At 40.1% G+C, this 17,511-nt stretch overlaps 1 protein-coding gene across 1 annotated transcript in view; it reads right to left on the reverse strand.

Annotated features, from left to right (window-relative positions):
* The window catches only part of ITGAV (integrin subunit alpha V), a 91,236-nt gene extending 74,799 nt beyond the window's left edge, over positions 1-16,437 (reverse strand). Inside the window, exons 1-2 of the mRNA XM_032292724.1 lie at positions 15,970-16,437; positions 3,659-3,786 (exon numbers count right to left, since the gene is read on the reverse strand). Of these exons, the coding sequence (XP_032148615.1) occupies positions 3,659-3,786; positions 15,970-16,154 (313 nt within the window). The 5' untranslated portion in view covers positions 16,155-16,437. The remainder of the gene's footprint in view (positions 1-3,658; positions 3,787-15,969) is intronic.
* Between the last annotated feature and the right edge of the window lie 1,074 nt (positions 16,438-17,511).

Raw genomic sequence — 17,511 nt, forward strand, 5'->3', positions numbered from 1 at the left:
TTCAGAAACCCCACATATCTGGTCAGCCTCTGACCCCCTTGAGATGATAAAAAAGAGAGAGACATTTGTATTGCAGGGATGCTTATGTGTTTGGGCTAGGATGGGATAAACATTCCTTGGGAGAGTGATATAAGGAACGTTTAGGAGGATGCTATAAGCTGTAATATAGTTTAATGTGGCTGTTTTAGATATACATTTTCTTGACTGGATTATTTAAATCTATGTTGTCCTCTTACATTCAAATAAACACCATTTGGATAAAAATATTAATGTAAAAAAATGAAGTCTTAATTTTTTTTTCCACTGGGGAAGTCTTAGAAGTTATACAAAAGGATTATAGAAATATCATAAACAGGGACAAGAGATATACATATATATAAGAATATATGCATTATACATATAAATATATGTATCTCATATATATATATATGTATATCTACAACAACTAAAGGACTTTAGTTATTTCCCTACTACACAAAAACCTCTTATCATACATTATTGGGTATTAACTTGTGCCGGCACCAGACAACGTTTTAGGCCCTGGAGTTTCAGCAATGCGCAAAGATAAAAAACTGTCCTAATGGAATCTACATTCTAATTGATGGAAAGAGAAATTCACTAAAAGCAAATAAATAACATATAACAATGTAAGCACTACTAGGAAAAACAGAGGAGAGGATGGAAGCACAAGGTGAGAAGGGGGAGTTGGAATTTTAAATAAGATGGTCAGGGCATCACTGAGAAGATAATATTTGAGCAATTCTCAAAATGATGGTGAAGCAGATACTCAGTGGACATTTAGGGAAAGAGTGTGCCAGGCAGGAGACACAGCCCAGGCAAAGGTTAGGTAGGAATGTGCCTACTGTTTATGAGGCGCAGCACAGAGAATCAAAGGGAGGAAGCAGAGCGAGCTCATGATTTTAATCCTCTGGTCATTTTGAGCTGGCTCCTGCCTCTGAAAAAAGCCACAGCTCCTGTCACATGACTCTCTCCACCTAGTAATCTGTCTTCGGATTCTGGTAACCACTGCCTTCAGGCCTAGAGGCCACATTTTAACTAGTGCTGATGTACGATCAATCCCCAGGTACCTTCGAAGTCCTCTGTAAATAGTCAAATACCCCTAATTTAAGTGTGCCATCTTGTTCTTGGCAGTGCCCTAATTTAAAAAACTAGGGCAATAGTCCAGGTGGAAGACAATGGTAGCTTAGACCAGAATATTAGCAGTAGACTGATGAGAAGCAGTTAAATTTTGACCTACTGACAGATTCAATGTCAAACATGGCTCCAGATTCTGGCCTAAACACCAAAAGGATGAAATGTCATGAACTGAGATCCATTTTATAAAAATCACAAACTAATAGAAAATATGCATAAATATACTAAAAAGTAGCTCACAGGAAAAGGGCTACTGATGGCTTACAAACAAATGTAAAGACACTCAGTCTTAGTGTTAACTAAATGCAAATTAACATAACAGATACTATTTCCTCCTATAAAATTGACAAAGATTTAAAAAATATGGCAATAAATGAGGTTGACATGGGTTTCAAAAAACACAATTGGAGAGGTAAACTTCTGTGAGGGAAAATTAATAATTCCTAACAAAACTTTAAATATACAAATTCCCTTTATCATACAGATATATTCACATATTTGTACAAATACTTGTGTATAACATTTTCACTACAGCAGTGTTCATAATAATAAAAGACTGGAAATAACTAAAGTATCCATTAGTAGAAAGCAAATTTAAGCATATTAGGTACATATATACAATAGAATAGTATCAGTGATTTACAAAAAAATGAGATCTTTCCAATAAGGAAAGATCTACAAGAGATTCCTGTTGTTAGAACAGTTCGAGGAGGCATCAGATTTTTGAGTTGCCTTTTTTTCAAGGATGCGGACATATATAGAAATAAGAAAATTCTAAAATTGTTAAGAGTGATTGATTGCCTCAGGCTGGGCATGGTGGGCCACACCTGTAGTCCCAGCACTTTGGGAGGCTGAGGCAGACAGATTGCTTGAGTCCAGATGTTTCGAGACCAGCCTGGGCAATGTGGCAAAATCCCATCTCTAGATTAAAAAGTAATAAAAAAAAATAAAAACTAGCCAGGCTGGTGGCACACATCTGCAGTCCCAGCTCCTCCTGTGGCTGAGGTGGTGGGAAGGTCACTTGAGCCTGGGAGGTGGAGGCTGTAGCGAGCCATGATGACACCACTACACTCCAGCCTGAGTGACAGAGTGAGACCCTATCTCAAAAAAAAAAAAAAAAAAAAAAAAGAGTGATTGCCTCTAAGAAGACTGATGTGGGTGAATTGTATTTTTCACTGTATACCCTTTGAGACTTTAAAAAGTTTGTTTCACCATGTGCATATATTATTTTCAATAAACAAAAAATTACCTAAAGCAATAAATTATCTTGCAATACACAAAAACCTACGGTGTTAAGTATAGAAACATCTGAACAGTTTGACCTATCAAAATCTAAATTGTGGTTTCGCCTTATTAGTACTCATATTTTGTTAGACAAGAAATGTCCTAGAACCATCATATTCTGAATCACAGGTATTTCTCCATTTATGGTAAAAATATGGAAAGATATAACAATAGGGTTTAATGTAGATGATTTCAAACGGAAAAAAAAAACCAACCCCTGAAAACATGTGCATGTGATCTGGTTCACATTAACAGCTGGCTTAATGACTAACAATCATTTTGGCACTGATCACAACGTCAAATGGAATAGTCCACATCATAATTCCTGTTTCACTGATATATTTTCCAGAATCAATATACTTTAGTACTGGCAGGAAATAACAATATGGGAAAAAGAATTAATTTTGTGCAGGTTTACCTTAAAGCACTCTGTCAAAGCCAGCAAATCAGAATCATTAAAAAATTGTGTACGACTACTGTACTAGAAGAGTGTCACACTATTTTCTTAATGCTTCTCAGATTTCACAAATATATATGAATATACCAATATAAACGTGTACAGAATTATGTATATTGATTTCACCGGTAAAGACGTAAAACTTATTTATCATCTTCCTCATGCTATTTTTCTCCTTGCTATCGTAATCCTGACACTGAAATTTGTCTCTAAGATAAAATTCTCCTGTTATCAGAACCATAACACACAATTTTCCCAACAAAGTCTGGATAAGTGTTGTTTACATCACCTAAGTCTACTTGAATGCGAAAAATTCCTCAACTGCTTTTTATAGCACAACCCAAGGCCTGGGTATATTCATGATCAGAGATTTGATCTTCTACAATAATCAGTGAGTCATGCTTCAATTTGGTTGACAGAGAGGCAGCAAAAAACCCCTTCTGTGCCTATGATCTCCCTCTTCTTAGAAAGGTACAAAAACATCTTAATAGATTTACTCCAAATTTCTCCGAGTTGATACTATCAGTTTATGGCAGAAGGTATCTGAACCAATGGAAAAACAATGTACTTTTAATACTTTCATCTACCACAAAAATTGTAGAAAAAAATTATAGAATAAATTGTTTGTCTTTATATAATTTTCCCTGTGGATCTGAGGTGCTTATATATATTACCATATTAAATGGTTACATTTAAACTAAACCAATTGCTCAAAAAAATCAAATGAAATCAATGAAAAGAAAATTGTGCATTAAGATTTACCTGTTGCATCAAATTCAATTGGCTGGCACCGGCTAGAAGCCCAGTCACATTTGAGGACTTGCCCTCCTTCTACAATCCCAGGCTGGGTAGTGTTTGCCTTGGGAGCTCCCACGAGAAGAAACATTCGGCTAAAATACAAAAGGGGTAGACAAAACTTGAAATGAAACAAAGCATAAGCAATATCTTCTGATTTATGAGGAGCAGTCATTCTCTTGATATTATCCACAAATATTTTTTTAAAAATTCAGTATTCATTGAGGGCATACTCTCCCTTATTCATTTGGTGCTGTCTTGCATGTATATACTACTTGATATAGTTTATTTTTCCTGATAACTTTTTAAGGCAATTTCAGGGTTACATTCAATTAGGAATTTATACAGGTCAATCATACACTCTAAATATGCATAGTTTATTGTATGTTACATATCTTTTTTTTTCCTTGAGATGGAGTCTTGCTCTGTCACCCAGGCTAGAGTGCAGTGGCATGATCTTGGCTCCCTGCAACCTCTGCCTCCCAGGTTCAAGCAATTCTCCTGCCCAGCTAATTTTTTTGTATTTTTAGTAGAGACGGGCTTTCCCCATATTGGCCAGGCTGGTCTCAAACTCCTGGCCCTGTGATCTGCCCACCTTAGCCTCTCAAACTGCTGGGATTACAAGCGTGAGCCACCATGCCTGACCTGAATGTCACATATCTTAATAAAGCTGTTAAAAATAATGTATGCTGCCTAGACTCAGGAAAGTTTTGTTTTGGGGGTGCTGTGTGTGTGTGTGTGTGTGTGTGTGTGTGTGTGAAATGCTATGCATTTTCTATATCCTGAATGTTGAGCAAAAAATACAAGTATATTCTAAATAAATTATTCCAAAGTATGATAATTATAAATATTATGATTTTTCCATTTAGAAAAATTATCTTGTATTAGAACTGGCACTGTAATTTTTATTTTATTCTATTTTCTTTTTTTAAGAGACAGAGTCTTGCCCTGTCACCCAGGCTGGAGTGCAGTGGCACAATCATAACTCACTGCAACCTCCAACTCCTGACTCAAGCAATCATCCTGGATCAGCCTCCTGAGCAGGTAGAACTACAGGCATATGCCGCCATGCTCAGCTAATTTTTATTTTTTATAGGGGTGGGGTTTCACTATATCGCAAGGCTTACTTTTTTTTAATAGTTGACTATTTAATAATAAATTTATTACAAGATTAAATCTAATCAAATCTTGGTCAAAGATTAGGACCACTATTCAATTTCCTTGTCATCAAGATAAAATAAACTGAAGACACAACAATCAGGAGTAAAATTTTTAATTATAAAGATATCTTTTCCTTTGCTGTTTTCTATTCATTCAAAAAGAGATATGAATTTAATGTTTCGTCTATGTAAAGCAAAGTCCTGACTACTAGAGATACCAGTATGGGTAAAACAACCATGGTTTCTGCTTTTTTTGTTTGTTTGTTTTTTGAGACAGAGTCTTGCTCTTGTCACCCAGACTAGAGTACAATGGCATGATCTCAGTTCACTGCAACCCCCGGCTCCTGGGTTCAAGCAATTCTCCTGCCTCAGTCTCCTGAGTAGCTGGGATTTCAGGCACCCACCACCATGCCTAATTTTTGTATTTTTAGTAGAGACAAGGTTTTGCCTTGTTGCCCAGTCTGGTCTCGAACTCCTGACCTCAGGTGATCCGCCCGCCTTGGCCTCCCAAAGTGTGGGGATTACAGGTGCGAGCCCTTGAGCCCAGCTGGTTCCTGCTCTTAATGCAGGAATTTAGCTTACATTCCCTTAGAAGCAGGAAACTAGCCAGAAATAAATAAAATTACTATTACAAGTTCTACCAACTAAGCAAACAATTAGCTTTCAAGAGACATTTTCGAAAATAGGGAGAGGAGACTTTCTTCAGATAAAGCAGTTATCTCTAAGGATGAGAGGGGGAACATTTCCTCCAGGTAAAGGGAAATCTCTCTAAGGAAATCATTTTCAAAGAATGGAGAGGAAAGTCCTCTTTTAGATAAAGTAGATAGAGAAGTTATTAAGGAACTCACCAGAACATTAAGACGTACAGGATCAGAAGGAGGGTGTCTAGGAGTGTTTGTGTAATGGGGATGGAGGGAGTGAGGGGTGGGGATGAGGAAAGTGGAATGACGAGAGAGAGGGAATATCTGAGGCAGAGGTAGAAACACTGTGGGAAGAAAGCATTTCGTCTCCAGAAGCTATGAAAAAAGAGGTATGGCTGATGGAGAGGGCAAGCCGGGAGTGGCACAAGATAAGGTCAGGGAGCTTAGCAACAGCTAAGTCAAACAGGGCCTTTTGGCCATGGTTAAACTTAGTATTTTATGCCAAGGTTCATGTGAAGTCATTGAGTTTTTTACAGAGAAGAATGAAATCATCTAGTAAAGAAAACTAAATTGTATGCCTTATGGGGAAAGCATTAAGGGAGAGGGAGACAAAAATGGAACAAGGAAAGCAAAGGACTGGCAGCAGCTCAGGGAGCAGGTGAGCATGACCTGCAGGAGGAGGGTGGGTGGAGAAAGAGACAGGTGACAGATGGAAAAAACATCTGGACGGGAACAGCAATAGCTGGAGGCCTGAATATGAGAGCAAAGACATTCAAGAATGCCACCTGGGTTTCCTTCCTCAGTGCATTGATGGGAGAAAAGCCTAGAGAGCAGAGAAGCAGAAGGCAGATTAAGTACTTACAGGAGTTCAAGACTAGCCTGGGCAACATAGTAAGACCTCCATCTCTACGAAGAATGAAATAATTCACTGGGTATCATGGCATGAGCCTGTGGTCCCAATTCTGTGGGTGGCGCTGGGAGGCTGAGACCGGAGGAAGGCTTGAGCCCAGGAGGTTGAGGCTGCAGTGAGCTATGATTACAAGTGCTACAAAGGAACCAAACAGCCTGGGTAAAAGAGCGAGTCCCCGTCTCAAGAAATAAAATAAGTATTTACAGAATAACCATGAATTCAATTATTAATATGTTTGTTTGAGATATCTGTGAGACATCCAATTGAAGTCTGAAGCCCTGCCTGAGAGACAGGGTGCTGCATCAGAACACAGATGGGGAAGTTCAGCCAGGGGAAGCTTCAGAGGAAGAGGGGCAATGGGTGAGTTCTCAAGGACAACAACATTTAGGAGTCAAGAAGAGAAATAAGATAAAGTAAAAGATTCTCAGTCTTTCTTCTCAGGAAACTGATTGAAATTATAGGAGGAAATACAAGAGGATACAGGTTGACAAAGACAGCCCTAAAATGCTATCACCATAATCTTTTCGTTTCATTAAATGCTAAGTCACTTAAATTATTCTGGCAAAGGAAACATTTACAGCTGCTTTTCACCTTTTTGTGAAAATAAAGGGAATCTACATCTTAAACATAGAATGTATTCATTTGAAATTTTAAAATCAATTTCTTATTCTGGGTAGTAGCTGCCAAATCTCATCTACACTAGACAAAAGCTGGCTGTACAAGTTGCAGGGTTACAAAGAATCCTGCTTTCTGACACTTATGGTAAAGTCCACAAATTCAAAATAAAGATGTAACTCCCAACCAAACCACGCCCAGTTTAATAGAGCTTTATGCAGTCATGTTTGGCATCAGTAAAACACCAATGTTGGCTCTCATCACAGAAAAACGATTTTGGATAGAAAATGAAGTTAGTTTTCATTCAGCAAAAATCTTTCATAAGAAAAAAAAAGTTTGGGCACAGTGCCTCACGCCTATAATCCCAACACTTTGAGCAGCGGAGATGGGCGGATTACCTGAGGTCAGGAGTTTGAGACCAACATGGCAAAACCCCATCTCTACTAAAAATATAAAAAAATTAGCTAGGCGTGGTGGCATGCGCCTGTAATCCCAGCTACCCCAGTGGTTGTGGCAGGAGAATCATTTGAACCTGGGACGCAGAGGTTGCTGTGATGCAGCGAGCCAAGATCGCGCTACTGCACTCCAGCCTGGGCAATGGAGCAAAACTGTCTCAAAAAAAAACAAAAAACCACAGGCTATGAGTAAGAGAATCTACACCTCCCATGACTAAGAGAGCAGCTAGTCATCAAAACCCCGTTGGTTCTTTTTCTAGGGCAGAGTTGGTTAACACAGTGAAATTGTGCGTGTGTAAATTACAATATGTAAACTTATTACATATAAAAGCTTTTTCCTTTCAACAGGTCTAAAATTTTACCCCCAAAATCACACAACTACCCCTTTTCATTAGAATTAAATGATTTTTGAGTGCCTACTAGAGGAAAAGAAGAGGTAAGTTTGCTTTTCAGGGTCAGTATCTTGAGTACTGCTTGCTTTGAGTCACTGCCACAGTAGTCCTAAGGAGAGCGATACAAGCACGTGTGTACACGTTCTTAGCATTGTGGATAATACCAGGTTCTAGGTCAGGATAGGAGAACTGGTTCTCAGACTTTGCCTGGAAACCTTCAAACAAAAATCATTTCTGGGTTGTCTTCAAATAGTCCCTTACAGAAGCAGTCCCCAACCTTTTCTTCCACAGACACAAAGGGGGACGCTTTCGGTATGAAACTGTCCAGTTCGGATCATCAGGCATTAGTTAGATTCTCATAAGAAGCATGTAACCTGGGTCCCTTGCATGCACAGGTTCACAGTAGGGTTCACACAACAGGGTTTACTCCTATGAGAATCAAATGCCACCGCTGATCTGACAGGAGGCAGAGCCCAGATGGTAATGCTCACTCTCCTGCTGCTCACTTCCTGCTGTGCAGCATTATCCCGAACAGGCTATGGACCCATACTGGTCCATGGCCCCGGGGTTGGGGACCCCTGTCTTACAATATCTTTTATAGTTTTTTGGTCAAAACTATTCTGCCACCTTATGGTAAATTGCTTCTTTGAAAGCAGGGTACTCCAATTCATCTTTGCACCTGCCACATAATAAGAACGCAAGAGAAGTTTAAATGGAAGTAGAGTATCAAAGTAAATTCAATAGCTATGTCTCAATCTTAAAGTAGCCATAGATAAATAATTCATTGCCACTCTGTCTTAACCCCTCAAAAATGCAGAAAGCATCCTCTATTAAACACGTAATTATTTCAATTATCCTTAAAACAATTCCCTTATGTAACATCTCTACTTAATTCTGGGTTTCAGATAATTTCTTTACTTGGCACTATATGACAGAGACAGCTGGAAAGTTATTAGGAGATGGCCATTTAACAAAGAGAAAAAGAGTCCAGTAGGAGAGTTCTCTGAATTAAAATAGCATTCTACAGGCGGCACATAGCTTGAGTCCCTTGGATAAGACCAGGAACAAGTCTGTTGCTTTTCACCAGGCTATGTGCACATTATAGGCATGAAATGATAGTAATCAGGTGTACAAATATGAATGTTCGTTAAGTTTTCCTAAGTATACCTCCAGGTGCAGACTTGCATACTGGTGAAATGCCACAGAAATGGCAGAATAACATAAAAGGAATGTGTCAGTATCTACATGCTAGATTTGTGAGGGGAAAAAAAGCTGAGAGATGAAGTTTTTCATCCAAAATGCCATCTTCATATTAAAGTTATCATTAAGATATTTAAGTTTTTAAAGCAGAACAATGAAGAGATGGAGAAAGTAAAATGACCTTAGACATATGTTAAAGTCTTACAACGATGTTGTATAGTGAAAAACAAATATTTGCGTAATAAACTGGGTACACAGTGATAAAAGATGCTATATTAAAAAAATTAAAGGAATAAAAAGCAACACAGGCCAGGCACAGTGGCTCATGCCTATAATCGTAGCATTTTGGGAGGCCAAGGCATCACTTGAGGTCAGGAGTTTGAGACCAGCCTGGCCAACATGGTGAAACCCTGTCTCTACTAAAAATATAAAAATTAGCTGGAAATTGCTTGAAGCCTGGAGATGGAGGTTGCAGTGAGCCAAGATCGTGCCACTGCACTCCAACCTGGGCAACAGAGTAAGACTCTGTCTCAAAAAAAAAAAAAAAAAAAAAAAGCAACCACACTACAGAAAACAAATTTAATAAAATGCCCTATAAAAATAATTGTTACTTGAAGTTCATCTAAGAATGTAAAATGAACATGTACAACAGCTTAATTAGGGGAAGAGAACTGACAGACCAGAAAAAAAGTGTTTGTGATCTAAGCAGCACTGTCTAACGGAAACAGTTTGGAACTGAAAGCTGCAAACACTGCAAATCAATTGAGGGAGTCACTTCGTATCTCTGTTCCCTTTTCTATCAAATGGAAATAGCAATGCCCACTGTAATTATTTTAAAAAGAAACTGCCCAGGAGCGGTGGCTCACGCCTGTAATCCCAGCACTTTGGGAGGCCAAGGCAGGTGGATTGCCTGAGTTCAGGAGTTCAAGTCCAGCCTGAGCAACACAATGAAACCCTATCTCTACTAAAATACAAAAAATTAGCCAGGCATGGCAGTGTGCACCTGTAGTCCCAGCTACTCGGGAGGCTGAGGCAGGAGAACTGCTTGAACCCAGGAGGTGGAGGTTGCAGTGAGCTGAGATTGTGCCACCACACTCCAGCCTGGGCAACAGAGTGAGACTCTGTCTCCAAAACAAACAAACAAAAAAAAAAAACAAAATTTTTCTGAAGGTGACAATAAACACAAACTTAGAAAATCTGAAAACACCACGAAAATACAAGGTGATATATTTAATCATTATATTGGTCCTAAAAACAATTGATGCCATTAATAAGCTATTCCCTAAAAGAGTAGAAAATGTAAAACTTAAATTCTGTTTTTAAAAGGGCTTTTCTTTCCTCAGTTTTTTCAAAGGGCCATTAACAGTCAAGTGATTAACTGAAATGAAGGAGATAAAGAGGAGGAAGAGTAGAAAAGTTGGCTCAAGCATTTCTTGTCAATGGTGGAGAGGTGGGGAGAAAACACGGGGTTAGGCAAGTTTGACAAGAGTTTTCACTGATTAGCAGTGTAACTCTGAGGCTGACTGACTTAATTTCCTATGCCTGCAACTCTCTCCTGATAGACTCCATTTCCTTCCAAAAAGTATGTCCAACAACATTATCAGAATCCCTATCCTCACTATTTTTTTTTTTCTAATGACTGGAAATGCTGCCATTAAATAACTCTCTGGGACTTCAAAATTAAGGTTTACATACATGCCAGGAAGTGCTAAAATATAAAGGATTGAGTTTAGAAGAGGGGACAGAAAGATGGACAGGAAGGAGGAAAAGAGATGGAGGAAACGAAAGTGAGAGGAAGGACAACAGACAGAAAAGGAGAAAAGAGACAGAGATAGGGAGGGAGAGGCATCAGAGGAGGAGGTGAGAGAAAGACAGACAAGGGGCTCAAAGAAACCAATCAGGAGGATGCCCTTGGGATGCACTCCCTATCCAAAGTGTACTTGAAGGGCAGTTGATTCAGGGAATGTGACCTTGACAACCAAGGAGGGGCAACCTGCCAAACAATGACAAGTCCATTTTTCAAACCCTCCAAATAAACTAAGTTGTTTGGCTGCTTTCAGCACTGACCTTTCTAAGATAAATTATGTTTAATATATTTAGCTGACTCTGAGTTGACCAATGAGCCTTCACCAAAAGGAACTTGTGAAGAACTATCATACATGTATATAGAAACAAATGTGTATGAAATAGTACTGAATGTTATTTCAAGCCTACAATTCCAGTTTCAGATTTACTTTTCATTTTTTAAAAAAATGCTCCTCTGAATCAAAAGAAAAATATAAAAATGCCAGTTAACAACTACATGATATAAAGCAGAAGCAGTAACTACAATTTTCGTACATTTTCCGTCTTTCGTAATGCTCTATAAAACACTATATGTCCTTAATTAGAAGTAATCAATATAGGATTTGCTTTCTAAATAATAAAATTACAGACAATTTTCTTCCCCTAATATATATGTACCTTATTTATGATGAGAAAAATCAACCAGTATAACCAGAACTATTCTAAAATTTATAAAAATGAGCTGGCATCATATTGTAAAGTGTTGTGAAAACAGTTAAAACGGTAAGAGGAGAAATGGAACATGAAGTTCTAAAAATACACACAGGTTGGGGCACATTGCAAGTGACCCTAACCCACGTTAAGCAATTTGGACCTTCTCTCTGGCAATGGAAGCATTGTTATGAAAATTTTTACAACAGAATACCAGGATGAAAAGGGGTGTCACAGAAGATAAAACACATAGAAACAGATAAGATGTTTTGCAGGTTTAAGAGCCAAATGATGGGCAAAGGGATAGGGGAGGCCCTGAGTGCCACTGACTACGCTTGTCATACCTATACTGAAATAGGAGTAGAAAGCAGACATGGAATCAAGAAAACCTTAAAAAGGAAGAATTTCTAGGATCTTCTGCCTGCTGACTAATCACTGACTGATATCAAAGTGGTGAAGTAGGAGAGACACAGAAAAATAGAAAATGAAATTATTTCCAAGGTAACAGAGAAAAGGATGCCTCCATTAATAGAAACAGAGGTACAACTGACATATTTTCGTGAAGAGTTCATTTTCAGTCAAATTGAATTAAGACAGGCTAGTCAATGAGAAATGATTCACAGGCTAGGCCACTGGAATATCAAGTCAGCGATCTACTTTTAGATTTAAGATACAGCCAGGGCAGGAGTTTTATTTAAAAGACTTTCTAGGTATTGCAAATATGAAGTCAGGAATGAGATCCATTGAAGGACCTTCTGCTTCTAAGGCACACACCTCTACAAGCTGTCAACTGTAAGATAAGGCTCCATTAGTGTTTAATGGGGGCGGGGGAGGCAAGAATCCAGTGCTGTTGATTTTAGCATTATTTTAAAATAAATACATAAAACGAGAACTGTATAACATATACTTGAAGAATAAATTTTAAAAGTTATTTTCTTCAAAATTCTAATATTTGAGTTAAAAAAGTGGTATTGGATTTCACACCCTGTCTTCTGATCCCTCCCTTCCTTATCCTCTACTCACACCAACCTCAAATAACTAGACTGCAAATTCTTCCTCCTCTATTTCCTCATCTGTAAGAATGAGTATATCTGCTTCCCCTTACTCGCCCTGATGGTTTGGGCTATAGAATGAAATGAGATATAAGTGCTTAGCAAATTATAAAATATGTTTACTAACATAAGATGTCATTATAATTAAACCTAGGATGCAATTTTTAATTTTTCCAATTAGTCTCCACAAAAAAAGTATGACTTTAATTACTGGCCTGCATCCAGCCTTTAAATTTTATGTAAGTGTTACAACATAGCTTAAATAAATGCTTACAGAAAAAAATAATGTGAATGTTTTATTTTACATAATTTTGAAAATCACTATTTTTGTGAATTTTGACTTCAACCATGACTCATTTCCGGAGCGATTTTTTTCAGGGGCCACCTTAACATTTCACTTAGTACTTTATTTGTCCTTCTCTTTCATAAATACTAATTTTTACAACAAAACTATGAAGATAATTCAATAATAATTTTCTATAAAGAAAAAAAATGGTCATAAAATAATTCTACAGCTTCTTCAAGGTATGTGGACACCAAAACTGGAAAAAGCAACAGAAGTGGACGTCGTAACCATTGCCTCCTCAGAATCTTCTCCCCTTAGAAAAAAGGCACCCTTTGAGCACCTGTAGTCCCAGCTACTAGAGAGGCTGGGGCAGGAGAATTGCTTGAACCCAGGAGGCGGAGGTTGCGGTGAGCCGAGATCGCGCCATTACACTCCAGCCTGGGTAACACGAGCGAAACTCCAACTCAAAAAAAGAAAAAAAAAAAAAGAAAAAAAAGAAAGGCACCCTTTAATTGACAAATACTTTTTCATTATGTGGCTCTTTTTCTTTTGGAAGTTTATGACAATACCAAATAACAATAAATTCATATTGGAAATGGCATCCCATGTACCTTGGATTCCAATGCTTGTTAAATATAAAGTGCCCTTTTAGAAAATTCACCATAATTTTACATAAATTTTTGTTAAATCTGACAAGCTCGGTAAGTAAAAACCTTTGTTTATATACTTTAAAAACAACAACAACAACAACAACAACAAAACTCAAGGTTGGTTTCCATTGTTTAAGTTACCTATACCTAGAGCTCTCTAGTCTATCAGTAACAAAGTTGCTGATGAATATTTCAAAATATGATATGAAATCAAATTCAAGTTCAATTTTACCTTACCACTAAAGGTCTATGAGTAAAGTCATGTAAACCTGTGAGGTCATAACACATTCATTGATTGTAATGACTGGCCAAAGATTAGTCACCCTGGCTTATAATCAGCAATAACAAATATGAATAGTTCAACATTACTGCATTTTCCATTAAGAAAAACCACTTAAAGTTTATCAGCTTCTCATCTATCTTACACTAAGCTCAGAGCATTGCTGAAGAATTAACAGTAACATTTGTAAAACACTGCATCAACTTTAAAGTTTTTTGTTTTTGTTTGGTGCTTTTTGTTTTTGTTTCTGAGACAGAGTTCTCTCTCTGTCACCCAGGCCAGAGTGTAGTGGCACAATCTCGACTCACTGCAACCTCCACCTTCCAAGCAATCCCCCCATCTCAGCCTCCCAAAGAGCTGGCATGATAGGTGTGCACCACCTCACCCAACTAATTTTTGTATTTCTTTGTAGTGATGGGATTTCACCATGTTGCCCAGGTTGGTCTCAAACTCCTGAGCTGAGGCAATCCACCTGCCCTGGCCTCCCAAAGAGCTAGGATTACAGGCATGAGCCTCTGCATCTGGCCTGAAGTATTTAATTGCTAATCTTTGACAAAAGAAATACATTTTCAAAATCATTAGAATTTCTGTACAAATTAAATCTAAAATTGAACCCTTGGGAGCAACTAAAATGTTTTGTATCATAAAGGTATACAATTGAAAGTATCAGGAAACAAAAATGTTTAAAGATAATGTTTGCTATTCGCCCCTGTGGTTAAAAACAGTAACAAATAAAAAGGTAACACTGACTAAAATGACTAAATGGAATGTGAAATTGGTAAATGTTGCCAAAGTTAATGATTATTTTTATCATTTTGGAAAATCTGTGCCCGAGGTCTCACAGAAAGCAATTTAACTGCTGACAACAAATAAAAACTAAGCTTGCTACATAAAATAATGTCTCCACTAACAAAGTTTCCATTCACTGTATCCAATCTATGCGTTGCTGCAAAGGTTGTTACCAAAATGAATGATACTCAGCAACATTCAGAAAAACACTAAGGCTAAATTCTGCTGTTCTAACAATCATAGAAAAACGAGACCATCCTCAAATTAGGCATGTATGTAGTGGAAAATGGTCCTATCCAAGTACTAACCGTCAAGATTACCCTCTACCTCACCTCGAAGAGATATGTTATACAGCAAATATGGAAACAAAAATATGTTGTCACAATTTCTAAGCATTTAGATGCCACTCTAAGAACAGTTTCTCTTTTGAAAACAAGATTTAAACATCATAAAACAACCAGTGAACGGTCATTAAAACAGTATTCCTTACGCTAATATGGGAGTGGAATGGTGAGAATGACGTCAGCATTCAGTAAAGTCGGAGACTTAGTGACAATAATGACAATAACTGCCACAAATCTGAAGGTCCCTGCAACGCGGAACGCTGGCAACTTGAAAACATAACTGAATTATTAAATGCTGCAGTATTCTAATGACCTGCAGTGAGTGAAAACTCAGCAAACACCCTTGTACCTTCTGAACAATGACCTAAATAGTGAATCACTATAAAAAGAACAGATGACACATTCAATTCATCTGTTTAACCTCAAATGTGCAAATGTCTGACAGTCCCAGAGATAGGACACAATGAATTCCGTGGGGCAATATGGTCATTTTAAGTCATCAGAATGTCTGCAAAAGGAGTGAGAAGAAACAAAATCAGACAGAGGCAGAAAGAGTGGGGGAGGGCTTGCTGAGGGGGAATGAAAAGGACCGGCGTTAAGTCTATAAAGCAGAAAAAGGCTACCAAGAGCCTCACTGCAAATCCTCGACAATAGCACAGGGGGCGGGGAGTCTCGCAAGACCAGCCTTTGTTGATTTCCCACTTTCCCTGAATTTTGAGCACAGGTCTGCTTTAAAGCTCTCCCGCTGCCCCTAACCAATTTTAAGAGGTGAGGAGTGGCGTGTAACTGGGTGATGGGTACCAAGGGGAGTTCATCTTCCCAAATATTTCCTCCACCCAGGACATAAACCACTCTGAGAGGGTAGGATGGGTAGGACAGACAGACCCCGGGATCTCTCGGAAATCAATCCCAGGGGAGAAACGCTGGGTGGGTGCGCGGGGTGGGTGCGCAGGGTGGGGGAGGGGGCCGGCTCCGGCTCCGGCTCCGGCTCCAAGTGCGGCCACTTACGAAGACGCGCTGGGAGCGAAGAAATCCACCGCGAAGCCGAAGTAGCTTCCCTCGGGGCCGGAGTACTCGGCAGGGCTGTCCACATCTAGGTTGAAGGTGCGGCACAGAGGTAGCAGGAGTCCCGAGAGGAGAAGCAGGAGGCCGTGGGGACCGAGGCGCAGCCGTCGCCCCGGCGGAGAAGCCATCACCGAAGCGCGCGCGGGACGCCGAGCCCGGAGCAGTGGACACCTCCTCGCGCCCCACCGAGGCGCCCGGTGCCAGCGGCCCGCCGCCTGCGCGCGCCCAAACTTGCCAGCCGCTCTCTTCTCGGCGAGCCCGGGACAGCGCCGGGGAAGGCAGGAGGGCTGAGCCTGGGAGCGACCGCCAGGGAAGAGGGGCGCAGAGCGCACGGGGCGGGGACAGCAGCGCAGGCGGCCCCTCGCTTCCCTCCCGCTCCGCCGCCCCACGCAGCGTCAGAGGCTGGGGACTGCCGAGGGAGCGCCGCACCTCGGGCCTGGGAGCCGCCGCGGCACTGGGAGGAGACAGGGAGGAGGAGGAGGAGCCGACCGGGAGGCGGTGCCGCGGAGCTGGAGAAGGAAGTGGGGGAGGAGAGGCGCCCTTCCACCCGAGAGAGCCCAGCGCACTTCCGTGCGTGGAGTCTCCGCCTGTCCCGAGGCCCGGGAGCTTGTGCGGGGGCTCCCAGCCCCTGAGCCTGGGTCAGCGGCTCCGCTTCTGGACGAAGGCCCCAGGCTGGGGACTGGGGGTGGGGGGAGGGGGGTCACGATCCAGCGTCCCAGTCCAACCACGTCCACTGGAGTAGCAAGGGCCGCCCACGTGCCCTTGTCCCGCCTGGAACTTCCGTGCGACTTTTGTTTAAAAATGAGGAAAGTTTTTTATCCGTTTCTCGTGTTTCTGCTACTTAGCCTGGCAGGCTCTCACGAACGAAACTCTGTAATTAATGGTCTTTAATTACACTCCACCCCACACACAAACACAGAACTTAATTACAAATTTCCAGAATGGCAGCATAGCCTCTTGCAAGTGAGATGTGTAAAGCTTAACTTCAGTAGTCAAAGAAAGGATTGGCAGGGCAAAGAAGAATGTGCAATGATGGTTTAAAATCAAGTCAGAATAACGAAGCCTTATTCCCAGTTTGTTAGCTGCAATTGTATCATTTAGAAAAAACTGATTTGTTGATTTAGGACGTTCGGATAGACATGATTTCAGGGCTGGAAGAAGGAATGCATACCAATGAAATAAGGCCGCTCGTGCTTATTTGCCACTGATGTATTCCGCCAAGCCTTGACACCACTGGACTGAGAGAGGGCCTTCAGGACAGGAACCTTGACATTTTTCTTAGTATTCCTATTTTCTAGCACCTTGCCGTGCAAATAGTAATCCATCAATAAAATGTTGAATCAATGAATGAATACCAGATGAAATGAGCAAGCTGCACAGAGAAGTGACTCTTCCACAGTTCAGGTGTTTCATGTGCTACAGACTCTGTTGAATAAGATTAAGTGCATTGTGTGGACCTTAACAACTTACAAGTACTAGAACAGT

Source organism: Sapajus apella, unplaced genomic scaffold, assembly GCF_009761245.1.
Source record: "Sapajus apella isolate SASKATOON/1434 unplaced genomic scaffold, GSC_monkey_1.0 scaffold28, whole genome shotgun sequence".
Taxonomy (NCBI): domain Eukaryota; kingdom Metazoa; phylum Chordata; class Mammalia; order Primates; family Cebidae; genus Sapajus; species Sapajus apella.